Source organism: Lepidochelys olivacea, assembly GCF_965140295.1.
Source record: "Lepidochelys olivacea isolate rLepOli2 genome assembly, chromosome: 9".
NCBI classification, from domain to species: Eukaryota; Metazoa; Chordata; order Testudines; family Cheloniidae; genus Lepidochelys; species Lepidochelys olivacea.
The window spans coordinates 36,841,928-36,863,598 of record NC_140419.1 but is presented as its reverse complement, the minus strand read 5'-3'; the positions used below and the strand labels follow the sequence as shown (position 1 = coordinate 36,863,598).

General features: G+C 43.2%; 1 protein-coding gene across 1 annotated transcript in view; it reads right to left on the bottom strand.

Annotated features, from left to right (window-relative positions):
* Positions 1 to 19,753, bottom strand: part of WDFY1 (WD repeat and FYVE domain containing 1) — a 40,865-nt gene extending 21,112 nt beyond the window's left edge. The window contains exons 1-4 of the mRNA XM_084639622.1: positions 19,522 to 19,753; positions 7,288 to 7,355; positions 1,548 to 1,621; positions 254 to 308 (exon numbers count right to left, since the gene is read on the bottom strand). Of these exons, the coding sequence (XP_084495748.1) occupies positions 254 to 308; positions 1,548 to 1,621; positions 7,288 to 7,355; positions 19,522 to 19,658 (334 nt within the window). The 5' untranslated portion in view covers positions 19,659 to 19,753. The remainder of the gene's footprint in view (positions 1 to 253; positions 309 to 1,547; positions 1,622 to 7,287; positions 7,356 to 19,521) is intronic.
* Between the last annotated feature and the right edge of the window lie 1,918 nt (positions 19,754 to 21,671).

Sequence of the window (21,671 nt, the reverse complement as noted above, 5' to 3'; positions counted from 1 at the left end):
CAGCTTTGCAGTAAGACTATGGCCAAAAAATAATTTTAGACGTTAAACATTCTAAAATCCTATACTTGGGCTACACGAATTGATCCTATTTTGATTAAAAGGTAATTACAAGTAATTTACCGATATCTTTCCTACTATTAAAGTTAGAGTCAATGTCTAGGCTCAATTATGAAGGTGCCTCCCAATGTATCGAATGTTTTAAAAATCTCATCTGCGAAGTAAACACATTAGTGAAGACCCCATGCTGTATTACCTGGGTACGTCTTGACAAAGTTCATCTTATTGAAGTCTTCTGAGATATGGAATTCCTAATATCAAGGAAACACAGTTAGATGAAGTAAAACGGCACATCCTCTCAGGTTGAAATGGGAATCAGACTGACTGAGGAAAATCTTTACCACCAAGAACACAGGAATAACCTCATATAAGCAACAGACTTAAGTTGGCAGCCAACAACCACCTATCCCGCTACAAAAAGATAGGTTTGTCCTCGGGGCCTGTCTACACTTGAAACAATACAGCTGCACCACTGAAGCACTTCAGTATAGACACTTACTGCAGCAAAGAAAGGGGTTCTCCCATCGTTGTAGTTAATTCACTTCCCAAGAGGCAGTAGCTATGTTGGTGGAAGAATTCCTCCATCAACATAGTGCGTACACACAGGGACTTAGGTTGGCTAAACCATGTGACTCAGGGGTGTGGATTTTACACACCCCTGAACAACATAGCTGGGTCAATCTAATTTTCTAGTGGAGACCAACCCTTGGAAGCCACAGGCTGGCAGATACTACACTCAGTACCAGGCTGATCACAGATTAAAGTGCAGATTTATTTGTATCAGCTGCATGAAGATGAATCACTCATCTTTTCAACAGAGGATTTGCATTCGGAATCAAGTCGACCAAAGACAATGTGTTGGAAGGAAAAAAGGAGAAATTTCATCAGGTATTAACAGTTACCCTAACCTGCATCACCTTGTATTTTTACGGATTTCTTATGGAAGTGAAGCTTTTGGCAGTCACAAGTTTTCATCCCTTCTCTGAGATTAGTTGTGTGTTCCCGCCACCCTTTTCTCCCCTTGTTTGTAACAGAGGGTTGCCCTCTGCAACATTTTTTGTGGGAGAAAGTACATGTGGCAACAAAGGGGGAAAAACAAGAGTGTAAAACACGACAAGAAAACAGGAGAGACAAGGAAGGATGTAGCCTCTGCACCAAGGAATGAGGTGAGGGATGCATGATTGGGTGACCCACACAAAGGACAGAGAAAGGGCTGAACACTAATGCCATAGAGCTAGGTGTGCAAGAACTACGGACTAGAATCAAACACAAGGACACAAAGCCCCACAGCAAGGAAACTGAGATTACTTCCCTAAAACATGCAAACAGTTTTCAGTTATTCTATAGCTTGATTTAAGTATAAAATAAAGGGCTGGCTATATATACTGCTCATGGACAATTCAGTCAAGTCTGCAATTATTCAGCCACTACCAAAGAAGCTTCACAATTAACTTGTGTTCTTAAAAGAAACTGCAGCAGCAAAAACTTACCATAATGGCACCATTATCCTGGCCTACAAATATTCTTCTGCTGTCATGATGATAAGACATAGCTGAACAAGGAGCTGCCAAGAAGACCATCACAAGACAATTGTTAAAGTACATATCATATCACAATTAACACTGAATGTTTTTGGCCTCTAGGAAGGAAGATGCCTGGTTTTGATAAACAGATTCACAGTCAGGCTCCAACTGAAGAGATGGTCTTATTTTATTGTGTGTGTCTTTGTTTTGTTTGAAAGATTTAACTCCCTGTTGCTAGGCTACAGCAAGGTATAGTAGTGCTGTAAAGGAAACACACCCCATTAATTCCAGCCACAAACTGGAATGAACAAATGGAATTTGACCAGGACTGAAAATCTGGCTTGAAGAGTTCATACACAGAAGCTGACATCTAAAAGCGAAGCTTGCTATGTTATCTCAAGTTCAAAGTCTTTGAACTGCATACCAGAGCAACTATTCAGGACCTTTCTTGAGTTGGCATAAGGTACTGCTAGAGGAGGCAGACTTCAGGGCAGAAATAATATTTGATCGCATGTTAACCTCGTGTCCGACCATGCATTTCAAACCTTGCACATCTGTTGTGGTAAACAATTATATTTTGTGATTCTGTTGGCAGCCTTGCAAAAAGATTCTCTCTCATCTGATTATATGCAGTCTATTCTGAGAGCCCATTACAAAACCAGAAGAAACTTCAAAAAAGGGAAGAATGTCTTTAGACGTACTTAGTGAGAATGTGGTGAACCGAGCTACAAGACAGACAATGAAAGAGTAATAAAATTTAATGCAAAAATAAATAAGGGTGACAAATCATTTCATCACAAATTCTACATCACCAAAATGATTAATCTTTCGCAACACTAGCCACATCTTTTTGTGGGGGAGAGGCTCTGATTTACTGCTTTTCCTCTAATACCTTGGCAGATATTTCTTTGCACATCTAACACAACTTAAAGTTAATGATTCTTTTTCCAGTTTCCTTTGATACATAATGCTAGACAAGACCATTCCAATAATCTAATTGGATCTCTTGCATAACACAGGACAAAGAACCTCACCCAGTAATTTCTGTATCAAGCCTAAACCTTCTGTTTGAGCTACAGTAAGTCTTTTAGACTATCTAGTCTTGATTTCAAGAGATGGGGAATCCACATAATTGCTAACCAAATTGTTCCATTGGTTAGTTACACGCACTGTGAAACGAGGACCTTATTTCTAGTCTGAATGTGTTTAGCTTCAGCTTCCAACCCACTGGATCTCATGTCTTTTTCTGCTAGATAAAAAAAGCTATCAAATCTCTTTCCCACATAGGCACTTGTAGACTATGATCACATCACCTCCTTAAACTGCTCTTGGATAAATTACATAGATAGAGCTTTTTTAGAGTCTCATTAGAAGGTTTGTTTTCCAGACCCTGAATCCAGGGTGAATAAAAATGATTTAATTTTTTTTTTTAAAATCAGATTTTTTTTGATAAAGTGCTTTGAGGAAAAAACCGTACCTAAAGATAGTTTTAATTAAGATACATTATAACTCAAAGATAACTCATCATGGAATAGGGATTATAAATTCTAATTCTATAGTATGAGACAATATATTCACATAATGTTTAAGAAAAGTTTTGTAAATGAGTTCCAATAGTTCATGGATTAGGTACTCAATTTTATGGGGTTCTAGGGGCTTCTGTATAAATTTAGGTTAATCTTTCTATCTACCCAATGGGACTAAGTGCTCAGCCTAAAACAGGGGTTGACAACCTTTCAGAAGTGGTGTGCTGAGTCTTCATTTATTCTCTCTAATTTAAGGTTTCATGTGCCAGTAATACATTTTAACCGTTTTTAAAAGGTCTCTCTCTATAAGTCTATATATTATATAACTAACTATTGTCAGTATGTAAAGTAAACAAGGTTTTTCAAAATGTTTAAGCAGCTTCATTTAAAATTAAAATCCTGATCTTACGCCACCACCCCGCTCAGCCCGCTGCCAGCCTGGGGTTCCGTTCACGTAGGCCGGCAGCAGGCTGAGCGGGGCCTGCTGCCAGGACCCCAGACCAGCAAGGAGCTGGCAGCCAGAACCCCAGACTGGCAGCGGGCTGAGCGGGGCCGGGGACTGGGACCCCAGACCGGCAATGGGCTGAGTGGCTCAGCCCACTGCTGGTCTGGGGTTCCGTCTGCCAGCCAGGGTCCCGGCTGCCGGCACTGCTCAGCCCGCTGCTGGTCTGGGATCCCGGCCCTGCCCACACAGAGTGGATACCTACCTTCTCCCTGCTTCTAGCCCATTCTCTTCCTCTCTCTCTGCACTGAGCTGAGGGTGGGAGTGCACTGAGCACAAGGCTGGGGGTGAAGAAGCAGGCTGGGGGTTGGGGTGTAGGGTCTGGCCAGGAGTTAGTATGAGGTAGGTGGCTCAGGGTTGGGGCAGGAGGTTTAGGTGTGGAGTGCTTACCTGGCAGAGGGGTGCAGGAGCTCCCGTTTGGTGCTCAGGGTGGGGATAAGAATGTGGGAGGGTCATGGCATGGGGGGGCTGGGTATGTGTGAGGAGGGTGCAGGAATCAGGACATGGTGGCGCTGGGTATTTGTGGGGGTGCTGGAGTCAAGGCTGGGGTTGTGGGGGTACCAGGGTCAGGGCAGAGGGCTGGTGGGGTGTGTGAGGAGGGTGCAGGAGTCAAAGCTGGGGTCATGGCAGGGTGCAGGGGTCAGGGCAGAGGGCTGGGGATGGTCCCAGCCTCCTGCCCAGAGCGGCTCACGGCAGCGGGCTGGAGGGGATATGCCCTGATTCCACCCCCCTTCCCCAAGGCCCTGTCCCCACCTCTTCTCTGCCTCCTCCCCAGAGCCCGCTGCGGCTCCGCTCCCTCCCTCCCTCGCAAGGGCCATCAGCTGATCAGCAGCAGGGAGGGAGAAGAGGAGGGGCAGGAAGCCAGCACAGCGGTGGAGGGGGAGCTTGCCTGCCCTGCAGCAGCAGCTGGCAGAACCAAGCTTCTTTACCCTGCCCCCGCAAGGTGGGGGGAAGGGGGACACGGAGAAGACCTGGCCAGGGCGGGCAGGATTTTTAATGGCACGCTGCTGCCTGCCGGGGTCCCGGCCTGAGTGCGGCAACGGGCTTAGCAGGGCTGGCGGCTGGGACCTGGCAGGCAGCAGCGTGCCATTAAAAAAAAAGAAAGAAAAAAATCAGCTCGCGTGCCATCTTTGGCACGCGTGCCATAGGTTGCAGACCCCTGGTCTAGAAGATACCATCAGATGCTTAGTTTTGCGGTTCTCAAACTGTGGATTTGTGTCTCCAGAGATAACATGCTTGTTAATAGCAAAAATGTTTTTAAATAAATAAAATATAGAGGTGAGAAATAACAGACCTCAATCCTATTGTCCCTCTGCAAATTTGTGTACACAGAGTCACTCCCTTACCTCTCTCCTCCTAATTCAGCATGGCAAGAAAATCCTCCAAATATTAATAATTAACTTGTTGAATTGGAGATAGTTCACCTCCCAATGACTTCATAAATATCTGCTTCAATTACCTTTGGTAAATGAAATAACCAAACAATCATTCATCTTCTGATACAGCTGTAAAACTAACCTGAAAAGTTTTCAAACTAAACTATTTTAAAAATGTACAGTGTGTACCTTCTAAAAATGAAACTTACATCTACCTGAGTTGTGAAGAATATGTATTAAGGTTATAACAACCAACAAGAATGCACTTTTATGTAGAAATGCATGATTAAATTGAGTCTTTCTGACTAGTGATTTAAAATCATGATTTAAATCAAATCCACCCTGCCTGATTCATTCTTGTAGCTCTTTGCTGAACCTACACGGTTTTTCAACATCCTTTTTAAAAACTGTTGACACCAGAACTGGACACAGCATTCCAGTAATGGTCTCACTAATGCCATATGCAGAGATAATACCACCTCTCGAATCCTTCTTGATATTATCCCTCTTATACATCCTACGATCACATTCATCCCCTTAGCTACACCATCATACTGGAAGCTCATTTTCAACTGGTTGTGTTCTATGACCCCTAAACCTTTTAGAGTCTCACTGCTTTTAGGATACAGTCCCCAATCTTACAAGTGTGACCTATATTCTTTGCTCCTAGATGTATGACCTTACATTTGGCAACATTAAAATGCATGTTCAAATAAGCCCACCGAATGATTCAGGTCCTGTAACTAACCTGTTCCCATCATTTACCATTCCACTAATTTGTGTCATCTGCAAATTTTACCAGCAATGATCTTATATTTTCTTCTAAATCATTGACAAAGATATTGAATAGCATTGGGCCAAGAACAGATCCCAGACAGACCGCACAAGAAACACCTCCACTGGATCACTATTCCCTGTTTATAATTACTTTTTGTGAGCTATTAGTCATCCATTCAATACGGGCTGCATTGATCTTCAAGAGGTTCCTCCCCAAAACAGAACGTTATGTGGGAATACATCAAATGCCTTACAAAAGTCTAAGCATACTATGTTTCCACCTTTATCAACCAAACTCTCAAAAACCAGTACATTTGACAAGATGTTTTTTCTGTAAAAACATACTGATTAGCTTAATCATGCTACAATCCTGTAATTCTTTCTGACTGCATCCCAGATCAGCTTTTCCAAGGCTGGGATTTTGCCTGGGACTGATGTCGGTCTAACTAGCCTACAGTTTCCTGGATCCTAATTTACAACCCAATTTTTGTCAAAAACATTAGCTTTTTCCAGTCCTCTTGACCTTCATGACTACCCCAAAATTTATTTTAAAAAATTAATGGTTGAGAAAAAATGATGCTGATGCACAAGTTCAGTGGTTAGTTCAGCTCAGCCTGTAATTAAGATTTGTTAGTTGGCGTGCACTGTACCAGAGAAAACAGAGCAGAACGTTAAGGGCCAAATCCTGCAGTCCTCAGTCAAAACTTGCACTGTCTTCAATGGTAGCTTTGATTGTACTGCAGCACTTGGCCCTATGTTTGTGTATATCCTAGACTGTCATGGTTTAATACCATTTATGTAAAGCATCTAGGCAGCAGCTCTACATTTAAGTAGTGATTCTTTAGGCAGAAAGATTAAAGCAGAAGAGATTTTATGGGCAATACATTCAGGTTTTAAGAAGTGATGCATCACAACTAACAGTAAGCATTTACCCCCTGTGATCAACTCCTAAATATTTAAATACACTAGCAGGACCATGTGCAATAGCAACTTCTGATTCCAATAATACTACATAGATAAACAAGATGCTCTTTCAGTTTTTAATTTCTCATTAAGAGTTTTAAGGCTAAACATTCAGAATCCAGCAAACACAAACACACACACACACCCTAGAAACTTTAAGTCAAATTCAGACCTAAAGAATTTGAGAGTGTTCCTTTAAAAAGTGCATATAAGTGTAATGTTGCCAAACTATGAGACATTACTAAAGATGTTCCCCATTATATGAGTTGGCACAATGCCCTTTAAAACAAAACATAAGACTAAAGAACTATTTTGACAAAAAATTAGTACATTTATACTGAAACTTAAAAACTCAGCAAATATTTCTGTTTCTGAGCTTATCTACAATTAGTGTGAAATTATTCTAATTCAAATGGGGTTTCACATAGCCTAAGCATAAATAAATTACAATTACTTTTCTTTAACATTAAGAATTCAACATAGCCACAGAATGGACTCTATGTTTGGCTGAACCTAGTAATCAACACTAATACATCATAACATTTACGTATAGTGTTACTTACATGACATTGTGTGGTAAATGCTGGGCCAGTACTGGCCACTGTCCCTTTTCAGCCATACTCGAATTGTTCTGCAGGATGTAGGAGAAAGGAGGAAGAAAAAGAAAAGTTGTAAGCTTGTATATCAATCATTACACCTATACTGGTGGGGTGTTTTTTGTGTTTTTTTTTTATAAAGACTCAAGTAACCCCTCTGCTTTTCTACGACCCCATTTTAATATGGTACAGGATAATGCCTTCAGAGAGTACTCTGAACAGTTTCCTCCACAGCAGTTGTAATGTTATCTGAGTAGGTATGGCAGGCTTTGAGGAAGACTATTTCAACCCTTCCATCAGAGAATAATTCATCACATCTCTATATATTCTTTGTCAGTCAGAATCAAAAAGAAGAGATTTAAGCCTGATCCAGGAAGCATCAGGTCATCCTACTGTCAAACCAGACCACATTTTATACATAATCATCATATTTATGTTTATAATACATAATTACATTCAAACTAACAGACAGTAGGTCAAAAAGATCAGTTGGGTGACCCAATCTGATTCTCTGCATTTTTCAGGGCTGCTCCCTTGTATTTAACAGTAGCAGTGATGGTGGCTCAATCCCTTCCTTTTGTAGTCCATTCCACTGCACGTTCCCCTTCCTCCTCCATGCACAATCTTAGGATTACTTTATGTATGACCAATTTTCCTATTTTGTTGTTAGTTGTTCTTGGTCTCATGCACTAGCATGAGATCACGTACTGCTGAGGGGAATTCCCTTGTACATAAAATGCAAATAAAAACTGTTGATCTGTTTAAATTAGCAACAAAAACAGAACAGAAATGGAGACAATATGCAGGTTTGCGCACATAAGGCCTGCTCCCATTGAATCCAATGGTGCAGTATCAGGTCCTTAAAAAGAAAGGAAAGGGCTGAAAAAGTGATCTTCAGAAAATTTAGTACCGTTGCTCCTGTGCCTGCCCTGAAGGTTTTTTGGGGCTGTGGGGGAAGAAGAGGAGGAAGAACAGCTAGAAGTAGAAAACCCATATTTTTATATGATATATATTTAAAGAAAGTTTAAAATATTTGAGACACGACATTTTAAAAAAGTTTCGGCAGAAGATTTAAAAATAAAAATTGAAAGATTCAAGTAGATTTTTTTTTCCTGTCCAGTTTTAACTTCTACTCTTCCAAGGCTTTGTTAGCTAGTCTCCTCTTTTGTGGCTGAGAGTAATTTGGACCTCCATTTATACTGTTATCTTGATGGTAGTTACAGATTACACCATGAGGGAATGAGGAAATCACATTTACAAGAGACTACCACGAAATATGATATTCAAATTAAAAAAAGAGAGAGACATGCACTGTTTTCACAAATGTTGGATGTAGTTGGTTGATTATTTTGGGTGGCAGGGGGAATGGCAATTTTATTGCTTTTTAGAAGAGTTATGTCCTGTCACAAGTTACAGCAAGCTTACTTTTTAAACTCACCCACACAAGACTGTTAGACAACTAAATTAATTTTAACTACAATAAAAGAAAGAAAGAGGACAAACAGATATGGCATTTGGATTGGTGTATTTTCAAGGCTGGACTACAGTGTATTATATTAGAATTACAACCAAAAATTTTACATAAAAAAAGCTATTTAGTTTGCAGTTCATACTGGTATGAATGCCAAAGTTTTGACGTGGCAAAGTTAGAGTTGCCAATGCATCTCCTAACACCGGCGACTTTGCATATGCATTATTAAAGTTATATCATATGTGACCACATACCCAATTTCCCCCAGGAAGGCTGGACATCGAGCTGCTGTTCAATTTTTATTTAACATGTCATCCCATGCACCATACTGTACTCCACTCAAATCCCTCAGTTAGATATGTTATCTGCCACAAATGTGCCTTATTTGGAGTAAGTGACATGGTTCCCCTACCACCATCCACAGACTGTGGCAAGATCCAGAAATTATGCTTTCCAGAAGCAGGGGTTGTTTTCCCTCATTTAATAGGGCAGATCTGAACCATTCATAACATTGTTCCCAAAAAGTCCACGTGCTCCTTCCATTTGGGCACTGCTATTAAAAAAATCTATAACCACCATTATTTTTTCCATAGCTTTTAGAAAGTTCAGATCATTTTACCTGCTGCTTTTTATGCAACTTCATCACACTCACCAAAAAGGTTTGAAGAATTTCTAAGTGCAGCTTTGAGCTGCACTAATTCAAGCCTCTTTCACTTTTGACCAAAGTAATTCAATTATCTTTGTTCTCAAATGACAGAAGAGTGAACTGCAGTAACCATAACAATTGAGAAAATTCATTACAGATTTTGCAAGCATATATAGCCTTTGTTTCCTCTTAGGTCTCTTGTATATTTCACTGTTCTTGAAGACAGTACCATGAAGACATAACATTGCCAGTGTGTTGCTAGTCAGATAATTTCTTGAGAATGTGGTGCATATAGTATGTTACAAAGATACAGTTCCTCTCATTGAAGGCCACATAGCTGGAGACAGGCTGCAAAGGTCAGCCAAAGAAATCTCTTAGAAAGTTTCTTCTCATTTTGATTTAAAAGAAAATCCAGATAAGAATTAAACCACCAGTGACAGGTTTGCATTTTGCAATCATTCAAGACTGATGAGAATATTATTGCTCCAGTCCCTCTGTTAGTACCGTAAATGTATAATGTTATGAAGCATAGCAAAATCTGAAGAAACCCTTGTCAGCAATGACTAATTATACAGCCAATACTGATTTCTCCACTTCTCTTTTCTCTCTTAGCTGTCTGCAGCTGCAATGCTCTTCCTCTTCCTGAACAGTAGAGTGAACTTCTTGGTAGGTAGGGTGACCAGATGTTGCATTTTTAAAGGGACAGTGCCATTCTGGGGGTCTTTTCCTTATATAGGCGCCTATTACCCCCCACCCCCTGTCCCATTTTTTCCCACAGTTGCTATCTGGTCACCCTATTGGTAGGTGATGCCAATTCTAATACAAGTAGGTACCAGAATGAAGTGCTCCTATAGCAAATAATGATCTTTCCACACACCCCTCTTATGTACACTATTCATTTCAGGAGTTCCACAACATTAGAGCCAAAATCACTCATGAATCCCAGCTCTTTCATTATCAATCCATTCTCAATCCCATTTTATTCAACAAATGGTCCAATGCTTAATACACAGAACTAGAACTCCAGGGAATTTGGTTCTTGCTTATCCTTCCATAGACTCTTCTGTAACTGTAGATAGCATCACTTAACTTCTCTGATCTCAGATTTCCTTATGAAACAGAGGTAATATTTTAGATGGATGTTGTGAGGCTAATCCATTAACGCAGATACAACAGAAGTGTAAAATATTCTGTTACATTGTTTATTTCAAGTGATCATTAAAGGATACTTTTCTGGGATGTAATATAAAGTGAAAAGTGGCTACACTAAAGTAGTAGTCCCTCCAGGGTGACAAACTGATTTCTAGAGATATTACAAATCATAGCTACGCCCATATGTGAATTTCAGTTTGTACTCATTGTGTGGTATATAGCATGCATGAAATGTTAATTTAAAATGAAGTATTTTTCAGAAGCTGTTACAAACCATATTTATTGTGTCCTCAAGATTTGAGCAATTGGAGTTTCTCACTTGGTGTTTCATTGGTTGAACATTTTGTCACTTGAGATAACCTTCTGAAGACATTAAGACCAAGGAAAAGTTCTGGAATTCTGCAGAACTCCATCAACTCATGCAGTGCAGCTAAACTCCAACTTATTTTCAAATTCAAATTACTCCTCTTTGAATAATTAGGCTACTTTTTGGGGGGGAAATGCAAGGGCCAGGAGTCTGGAAAAAACAACAACAACTGAAAGTAAATCTGCATTTGTGCCATTAACAAGTCTGAGTGTGCAAATATTGGTACACCACAAACACCATCCTCTGCTTTAAAAGAAGTAGCACTTAATGACTTTTGCTTCAAATAATTCTGATAGGCTAACAAAAATTTCAAGGCAGGCACAATTTGCTGGCAGACTGAACAACGTAAATCTCCAGCAAACTGAACGGAACACTACCATTGACATGTTTCCAGAACAGAGTATTAAAAAAAATCTAATTCAACCAGCATCCTTGAGCCTGAACAGCAGAGTTTGCAGCCTAAACTTGAAATGAAAAGATGCAATAAACTATTTGTCAGGAAATGTTAATTACTGGTCAGTATCAGCATGTCTGAACTGAACTAAAGTTCACATTAGTTATTAAAATGTGATTTTCATATTTGAGTTAAAGTAGCCTTGAGAAGATTGAATAAATATTGGGATCAAATTGTGCTAGGTGCTCTGTAAACATGAACTGGTAGAACTTACATAGCTTCCATCGCTACTGTATTTGAGCACCTCAGTTTATGTATTCATTTATCCTCTACATCTCATGAGATAGAAACATATTATCCCCATTTTACAGATGGGGAACTGAGGCACCGAGAGATTAAGTGACTTGCCCAAGCTCACACAGGAAGGCCGAGACAAGGCAAAGAACTGAACTCTGATTTCCCAAGTCACAGGATAGCATCCAACAAGTGGGCCAATCTTTATATCTTCTGTACATAGATGCAGTCCCTATTTCAAAACCTTACAATCAATATTGCTTCTTTCAAAGTTAATCTTAGAAGACAGAAGTCTTCAGCCACCATGCACTACTTTCAGAAATTATGGATACATCTTTATATATGCAACCTTAATTTACAGCTGCATTTATATAGGCTACAGAAGCAACACTTCTTCCACTATCTAAACTATTGCCCCAGGGCCAAATCCTGGTCCCAAACAAGCCACTGAAAGGTATGCAAATGAATTCTAATGGTCCCTGAACTGGCCCCTTGATTTACATACGAACTATAAAAGAAATTCAAGACTACTTTGCAAATTAGTTTAGTTCAAATGTATTTCATGTAAATACAAAAGCTCAGACAAATGCCTACAGAAACAAGAACTAGCAAGAAATTGTTGAGTATTCTCCAGTTCCCTTGGAAACTTTCATATTACAAATAGTTTTCTTTGCTCGAGATTTATCAGTCTTGTGACAGAAGTCACAGGTGCTTGGATAAACAGACAAACACGATCTAACTGCAGGTTTCAGAGTAACAGCCGTGTTAGTCTGTATTCGCAAAAAGAAAAGGAGTACTTGTGGCACCTTAGAGACTAACCAATTTAAAAAACTAACTGCAGTGTTAGTTTCAGGATTGGATTCTGCTCTCATTTGCATCAACACAAGTTCAGAGTTACACTATGACCTACAACAGCATTACCAAGAGTAGCACTCAACCTCCTGCATCTGCTGAAAAACTGATTTGAAACTGATAATCATTGAACAAATATCCCCACAGGAATAGAATATTAGGGAACTGTTCTCTTTCTGCACCCAAGTTCCACCTGCATAGCAGTAACTCAAAGGTTGTGCTATAGTGCCATAAGGATATGATCAACCCACATTAGTGAGATCTGCATTGAGGGTCTTTTGGCTACCTCCACAACCATTTACAATGTTGAGAAGTGATGCCCTGTAAGTTCCCAACCAGGGCTTAAAAAATAAAAGCCACACAAAGTTTAATAAATAAAATTATTTAGGAAGTGCAAGCTGAACCCATAAGTTTAAGGAGGTGGCTCTGTGATGTTAAAAAAAAGATACATAGTTAGTCTATATACTGATGTGTTTGACTCACTCATCACAGCTGCTACTGAAAAGCCTGTGGCAAATTTTCGGAAGAGAATTACCAAATAAATACTGTAGCTGAAAAAACAGTTTAGCACTGAGAATATAGCTAGCATCGTGTTCAAGAAACCATCACTACTGGGAAGTTGGAACTTGCATAAAAATCGAAGCGTATTTAATAATTTCAGCCATAAGCCAAGCCAAAGTTTCATCCCAAGCAGCTTTCTTCAGGCTGTTGCATTTAGAGCATTATTTGAAAAGCTAGTTTAACAAGGCCACTGCCTCCATGAACACCCTCCATAACACAAAGAAAATACATAACCACTGTGCAACAAGATAATATTGAAACATATTATAACCTTTGAATATCTAAGTTACATTAGTTCACTCTCTTTAAAAACCTCCAGGATTTCAATATTTCAGCTACTCTAGAGTTACTAGCTTATGCCTTTGCTCTGCGTTGTGAAAGGCTGGAGAGTCAGCATGATAAGCATTCAGAGCATGGGAGAGTGATGACTCCTGAGTTCTGGTTCTGTCACTGACTCACTGTGACTTTGAGCAAGTTCCATAACAAGAGTGTTTTTGGTTTTGGGAGGGATGTTTCCTGTTAGTGGTGCTGTACACGATAGAATCATAGAATATCAGGGTTGGAAGGAACCTCAGGAGGTCATCTAGTCCAACCCCCTGCTCAAAGCAGGACCAATCCCCAACTAAATCATCCCAGCCAGGGCTTTGTCAAGCTTGACCGTAAAAACTTCTAAGGAAAGAGATTCCACCACCTCCCTAGGTACCTATTCCAGTGCTTCACCACCCTCCTAGTGAAAAAGTTTTTCCTAATATCCAACCTAAACCTCCCCCACTGCAACTTGAGACCATTACTCCTTGTTCTGTCATCTGCTACCACTGAGAACAGTTTAGATCCACCCTCTTTGGAACCCCCTTTCAGGTAGTTGAAAGCAGCTATCAAATCCCCCCTCATTCTTCTCTTCTGCAGACTAAACAATCCTAGTTCTCTCAGTCTCTCCTCATAAGTCACGTGTTCCAGTCCCCTAATCATTTTTGTTGCCCTCCGCTGGACTCTTTCCAATTCTTCCACATCCTTCTTGTAGCGTGGGGCCCAAAACTGGACACAGTACTCCAGATGAGGCCTCACCAATGTCAAACAGAGGGGAACGATCACGTCCCTCCATCTGCTGGCAATGCCCCCACAGATACATCCCAAAATGCCATTGGGCTTGGTGGCAACAAGAGCACACTGTTGACTCATATCCAGCTTCTCATCCACTGTAACCTCTAGGTCCTTTTCTGCAGAACTGCTGCCTAGCTATTCGGTCCCTAGTCTGTAGCGGTGCATGGGATTCTTCCGTCCTAAGTGCAGGACTCTGCACTTGTTCTTGTTGAACCTCATCAGATTTCTTTTGGCCCAATCCTCCAATTTGTCTAGGGCCCTCTGTATCCTATCCCTACCCTCCAGGGTATCTACTTCTCCTCCCAGTTTAGTGTCATCTGCAAACTTGCTGAGGGTGCAACCCACACCATCCTCCAGATCATTTATGAAGATATTGAACAAAACCGGCCCAAGGACTGACTCTTGGGGCACTTCCCTTGATACCGGCTGCCAACTAGACATGAGGCCATTGATCACTACCCGTTGAGCCCGACAATCTAGCCAGCTTTCTATCCACCTTATAGTCCATTCATCCAGCCCATACTTCTTTAACTTGCTGGCAAGAATACCATGGGAGACCGTGTCAAAAGCTTTGCTAAAGTCAAGGAACAACATGTTCACTGCTTTCCCCTCATCCACAGAGCCATTTATCTCGTCATAGAAGGCAATTAGATTAGTCAGGCATGACTTGCCCTTGGTGAATCCTTGCTGACTGTTCTGATCACTTTCCTCTCCTCTAAGTGCTTCAGAATTGATTCCTTGAGGACCTGCTCCATGATTTTTCCAGGGACTGAGGTGAGGCTGACTGGCCTGTAGTTCCCGGGATCCTCCTCCTTCCTTTCTTTAAAAGATGGGCACTACATTAGCCATAAGTGCCAGAATTCTCATTTGGGGGTTTTCATTTCAAGACAAGACAAAAAACCCCAAGTAATTAGTGAAATCCTAATAGGAGCAATGATGGAACAATGATCAAATGCTCACTCTTCTAGGATCCCTATCTCCCTCTTTGCAGAACATTTTCAATAGCAAAATTCCACGACCCACAGAAGGTCTGTTGCATATTATGCATGAACTAAGGCAGGAAAGTCACACATTAGTCCAACAAACTTCAAACTTGACTGAAAGCACTGCACTGCCTTTAAAAAAATAACCTACAACATTCCTGAAGGAATGTTTGAATGCTAATAAAGCCCTACCTAGTACAGTCATAGTTAAACATGCTTAGCACAACAGAGGAGAGTACTAGTTCATAGCCAACTTGATGTTAATGTTACCTGTATCAAGTTTTACTATCCACTACACCACAATCTACTCCAGAGGCATGCTGCTTAAACTGGGAGGGGCAGAGGGATAGAATGCTCCCATTGTTATCCCTGTTTTTTGCTGCCAGCAGATGTGAGATGCTACTGTATGGAACAGCCACCTATGCTGTACAACTCCTATGTCTCAAAGTTCAAGCACTGTTCTGAAGTAAAAGCAGATGAGCACAAAGTTTGAAGTCAAACAAACAGTTTGATACCATAATAAGCTGTGGCTCAGAGATACATGACAATCTTATATTCCCCCTACTCTCAAGAGAGCAAGCACTCTCTTACATATAATCTAATGCAACAAATGCTGAAACCTGAGAATCCAAGAACCAACACAATAATTCCCTGGACTAATGAAACAGATTATAGGACTGCTTATAGACTCTCAGTCTTGAGCTATAGTTCCTTACCGCCTTTGGTGTGTCACTTTTAAAAAGACATTTTGGACTTTAAAAAAGGTGGAATGTTTTGGTATGAACTGGGGATACAGTATCTATCTGAGCAAGCTCTAGATTATTATAGGGAGAGCAAGCAGCAACCCCATTATTAACCCTAACACCATCACAAAAAGTAGTTGCAACCTTTTTGTGCGAAGTTCCACCACCACCACTGTTTGCAACAGGCCTTTGATAGCTCTGGGGCTAGAGATAGAGTGCCATAAAATGCTGTTCAGGATTGGCAGGGATAACGTGTTGAAAAATCACTGTCCCTCTTATGTCCTTTGCATGGAAGCATATCGAAATAAATGACCACCACACTAATGCTGGCTCCACACTGCCACCTAAGCAGCATTAGAAGAGACATGTGCGAGAGCAGCTGTAGTGAGCAGTGCGGGAGGAAGTTGAGTTGGTCAGGCTTCACCACAGATCCAGAATATTTCCCCCATGGGTATTTAATGGGACACAAGATTTCCCCATCTCCAAGGAACAGGGCTAAGGAAACTGGCCCAGGCTTGCTCTGATCACATCCCAGACCCAGCACACAGTGCTGGAGTCGGCTATGTGTCCATGGTAAAAACTGAAGTCCATGTGGGGGCTCACCTCAGGCAGCTCCTGTCCCTGCCATTGCTGACACAGGCGCAGCCAGACGCCTCTGCAGGCACACTGCCTCCGTCCCTGCTCCCCATGTGCTGACTCGGCTCCCAGCCCATTGGCTGGGAACCTCAGCCAATGGGAGCTGCGGGGGTGGTGTCCGCGGACAGAGGCAGCGTGCCTGCAGAGCTGCCTGGCCGCGTGGGACTCCCAGACCCTGTTGCTGGGGAGGCACGGCCAGGCAGCTCTGCACACTGCCTCTGTCCCTGAGCACTAACTCTACAGCTCTCAGTACATTGGCCAGGAACCTCTACTGATGGGAGTTGCAGGGGCGGCGGCAGAGCCGCCTGGCCAAGCCTCCACATAGGAGCTGGAGGTGGGACATGCTACTGCTTCCGATAAGCACAGCATGGAGCCATATACCCCTCCCCACCCCCCCGCATCCCACCCCTTGCCCGAGCCCTGATCCCCATTCTGCCCTCTGAACCCCTTGGTCCCAGTCCAGAGCACCCTCCTACACCCCAAACCCCTCATTCTGCAGCACCACCCCAGAGCTCCTAAATCCACATTTAGCTGCCTATGGGTGGTATTTTTAAAACCACGCAAGTAACTTAGAAACACATGTCCCACTGATCGGCTCCTAAATCCAGCAATGCCAATCTTAAGTGTTTAAAAATCAGAGTCAGATCCCCCAAATCATGATTTTGAAATAACAGTTTTGGATACTTTGCATTTGCTTTCTGATTTGAGCCTTCAAGGTTCACATTTTTGAACTTTTCTCCATGATCACGAGGGCTGGGCTAAAGACTAAATGTGCCCAAGACTAAAACGTTACTCTGAAATCTAGAGATTCTAATGTACTTTATCAAATGGAAGTGGGTTTCCCAACCACCTCACAAAAGGCAATTCTGTCTCTGCTCTGCATATGTTAATCCAAACAATAAACAAAGACTACTTGTTTACAAGACTCCCTTATGCAGTCTTCAACTTCTTCCTTACAACAAAATACATGTTAGAATCTGAATTCTTTCCAGAATTTAAAGAAGTTCTTGATAGGCTAAGCAGAAAAAAAACCATTCATGTTATCCTCCTCAGAACAGAAAGTAAATATGGATTCACATTTTCTGTCTTCTCCCTTGAGAAATGCTAGTCACTCCTTTACTAGTATTATGTTACTAAACCCATTTAGTGTTTAGTACTGTTAAGTTACTAAACCCATTCCTAACTCCTGTTACAATATACACAGTTTGTAGAACCTCCCTTAGGAAATCACTATAAACAAATATGCTTGCAAATATATATCATGCAGAGTTATTTGTTGTTTTAAACTGAGTCAATGTTTATAACAAATAATGGTCCTTATCTGTAACTTATTTTTCCCCCAGTTGAGAGCTGCTGCTTTGATGTGAGGATATTTTCCAGTCTCATAATTATCCCTGCCCTTATCCAGTCTAGACTATAACTTTCCTTTAGAGCAGAAAACAATGAAATGTTTTGAACTGGATAAAAAAAGAAGCTCCCATTTCTTCTGCTTCATTCCCAACTGCTGGAAAGTTCTCCAGCTACCACCACTTCACAACAGCATCTTGCAGACAACCTTGATGGGCTGTACCTCCCTTCCAGCCCAACAATCCCCAGTGGCTCTGTTCTTCTCTTTAACTAAATAGGTATTTTTCACAACAGAAGTTTTGCTGCTTTCCCCTCCCAATAATCATAGAAGCAATGTGATCTAGAGATTAAAAGAAAGCCTGATCTAATCCTAGCTCTGCATTAATTCAGGGAAGCCATCTAACCTTTCCACATGTCTCCATTTACCCTTCTGTAAAAGAGGTAACAATATCTGCCTGCCTACCTCAGAAGAGAATTAGGAAGCTTAATTTATGTTCACAAAGTGCATCAAGATCCTCAAAACAGGTTGTCTGAAGTATTTGTTGGTTCTAATATTCAGAAGTGCCTCTCATTCCTAACCAACCCCAAATGGCAGTATGCTAGCCAACTCTTGCTCAGTTTCACAATTCACCACTCCCAGTGTAACAAGTGGTTCATTTTCCCTAATCAGTGTTGCAATCCACTGTTTCTTTATGGCTAGTGGCAACAGTCTCTATTTTGTGCCTTCTGGCAAAATTTATGCCTTAAAGAGAGTGCCTTTTCACACTAAGAAAAGGAGTCCTAGTGGCACCTTAGAGTCTAACAAATTTATTTGAGCATAAGCTTTGGTGAGCTACAGCTCACTTCATCGGATGCATACCGTGCTAGAGAAGTCTGAGCCGAGTTACTCTGATTTCTAGCGATCCCTAGCGTACCGGCGAACAGCCTCGGACTCTTTAGCGGCTGTTTAAAGAAAAGGCCTGCACACCTTCCTCAGGACGGACAAAGGCGCTTCTCGGGACTGAGGTGTCTAACGGATTTTTCCGGCAACCTGCACCGGATTCCTGAAGCAACACTAAAGCTGCAGCCCAGGGCTCACTGACGAGCACGGGCGCCTTACTCCGCCCGCAGCCCGCTGCTTCCCCGCGCCCGAAAAGCGCTCCCTGACCCGCCAGCTCTCGGCGCCTTCGTCAGCGAAGCCTCAGCCCCGGCCCTTCACTCCTCTGGCGGGGAGGGGTCCCCCCGGGACTAACACGCTTTTCCTACCGATCCCTCTCCGCCCCGGCCCTGCCTGGGAAGGCAGGCGGCGCCTCAGTGCCGGCTCTGACCCACAGCCCTGGCACCCCGGAATGGCACGAGGGGCAGCCCGGCCATCCCCCCTCCCCCGCGCCCCGGCTGCTCCCGGGCGCGGCGCTGCCAGAGCCGGGAGGGGTCGGAGCGCGGCCAGCCCCCCCCGAGCTGCTCCTGCAGGGGGCACCGCGAGGGGCGGGCTGCTCGGGGTAGCCGGGGGGCGGGGCGGGGCAGGCCCCCCGAGGGCTGAGACGCAGCGACCTGCGGCTTACGCCGCCGGCCAGCCCTGGGCAGTGAGCCGAGGGGGCTTCCCCGGAGAGAGCCGGAGCCCTCGAACCGGGGGGCTGGGGGGTCCCCTCCCAGGGTGGGGTGGCCCGGCGCCCACCTGTCCTCGCTGGCTGTGATGAGCCCGTCCTCCTTGGGGATGAGGAGAGCGGCGCTCACCGCGTCCTGGTGCCCCTCGACCTTGCTGAGCAGGACGGGCCGGCTGCTCTGCGGCCTGGCATGGATCTCGGCCGCCATCTCGGTGCGGAGCCTCCGCCGGGGGCGGCCCCTCCGCTGAGTGACAGACAGAGGTAAAGGCTCTGCTCGGCGGAGGGGACTGGGGGGGGGGGGGTAATACACGATGGGTGCCCGTAATATCAGGTGTAGCGGCGCCACCGGAAGGACTGGGCGCTGGAGGATCCCGTAATATCACGAGTAGTGACGCTTCCGGAAGGAGTCGAGCGCCCCTCGTATCGGACGAGCAACGCAGAGCGGAAGGCCCAATGCCAGTCAGAGGCTCCCGTATACTCTGAAGTAGAGGAGCCTCTGAAAGGTCCCGACGCCGAGGATGGACTGCGTATTCTCCAGAGAAGCAGGGCCTCTAAAAGACCCAGGGCAGCACGTAGCGTGATGGAGCTTTCCTACAAATAGCTCTCTGCACCTGCGCTGGGCAGATTAGGGGTCGTATTTCATAGAAAACCTGGGAATTTTCTTTTGGGCGTGATGTGTGTATAAGGGTGAAGTCACCTCCTGGATGATCCAGGAACCTGAGATGCCAGTGGTGCTGGCACAGGGCCCTGAGCACCAGCCTCCCACAGGCCCCCAATGGCAGCAGAGGACGATGGACCATGAGTAGGGTTGCCAACCCTCCAGGAGTGTCCTGAAGTCTCCAGGAATTACGGATTAATCTTTAAATAAAGATAATGTCATGTGATGAAATCTCCAGGAATTCATCCAATCAAAGCTGGTAACCTTAACTGTGAGCAGCCAGCCCAACCCAACCTTGTGCTTTCCCCATAGGGCTGGGAGCTCTCCAGGGCAGGGTCTGTTGTGCACAGGGCAGTACCTCTCTGAGAGCCATAGCCACCCATCAGACACTGCCAGAATGGGAGCAAGAGTGGCAGGTGCCCCAGAAGCCCATCCATGCACTGGGAACCAGGCTCGTCTCCTTTGGTTCTAAACACAGGCCTCTATCTCCTAAGATAAAGGAGAGCTCCCTTTACTGGCAGCAGTAGCTGATCTCTTATCCTCCCTGTGCGAGCCTGAGACAACTAACACATATGATCTGACACCGACACAAAGCCAACCTCCCCCTTTTAACCTACCCATTCCATGCTGTCTCTAAATATTCAATAGCATGCCTGCTATTTTCTCCTCCTTTAGACATTTGTCTGTGTTCTGCATTATCAGTGCTTCACCACTGTGCAGAGTTTGCCTGGAGTACTAAGGCCTTTCCATGCTTCCTCTCAACCCCTGTGCCCCAGCCCTCATTAGGAGTTTCCCAAATAAATCCTGGCACTTGACAGTTGTCCTACATCTTACACCCAACGCCCACATTTGGAAGTCTCATAGTGGTAGGGTAGATAATTTATGTCAGCCACGCTGGATCAGTAAATTGATATTAGAAACACTAGTGTTTACACTACAGTAATTTATTCTGTGGTATGTAAAATTTCATGTGCCGTTCATATTATTTTGTATCATTGCTCCATGTTGCATCTCTCATATTTTAGCCTTGAGAGGTTGATACAGACCCAGCAGAACGCGCAGTGATGTGGTTCCTCTGTATCTGTGAAAGTCTCAATTTTAACATGGAACTGTGTGGCTGCTGCTGTCTAAAACTTAGTCTACGCTTAAAAGTATTGCCAGGATAGCTATACCATCTATACCAGCAAACCCGTCCTAGTGTAGAGACAGCCTATACCAGCAAAAAAGTGTGGGTTTTTTTCTGGTAAAGGTTATGCTAGGTCAGTGAATGAAATAAGTGATATCAGCCAGTGTACTTTCCTATCAGTATAACTGCATCTATACGAGGGCTTTTAAAGATGTAGGAATTTTTTTTTAAAAAAAAAAAAAATATCACACCCCTAAATGACATTGCTAAACCAGAAAAAAAAAATTGGTGTAGACCTGGCCTAAGTGCATTGATCTCCTAAATGCTAGTTTTGTCCACTCTTAGGGTATGTCTACACTATGAAATTAGGTCAAATTTATAGAAGTCAGTTTTGTAGAAAGCGTTTTTATACAGTCGATTGTGTATGTCCCAACACA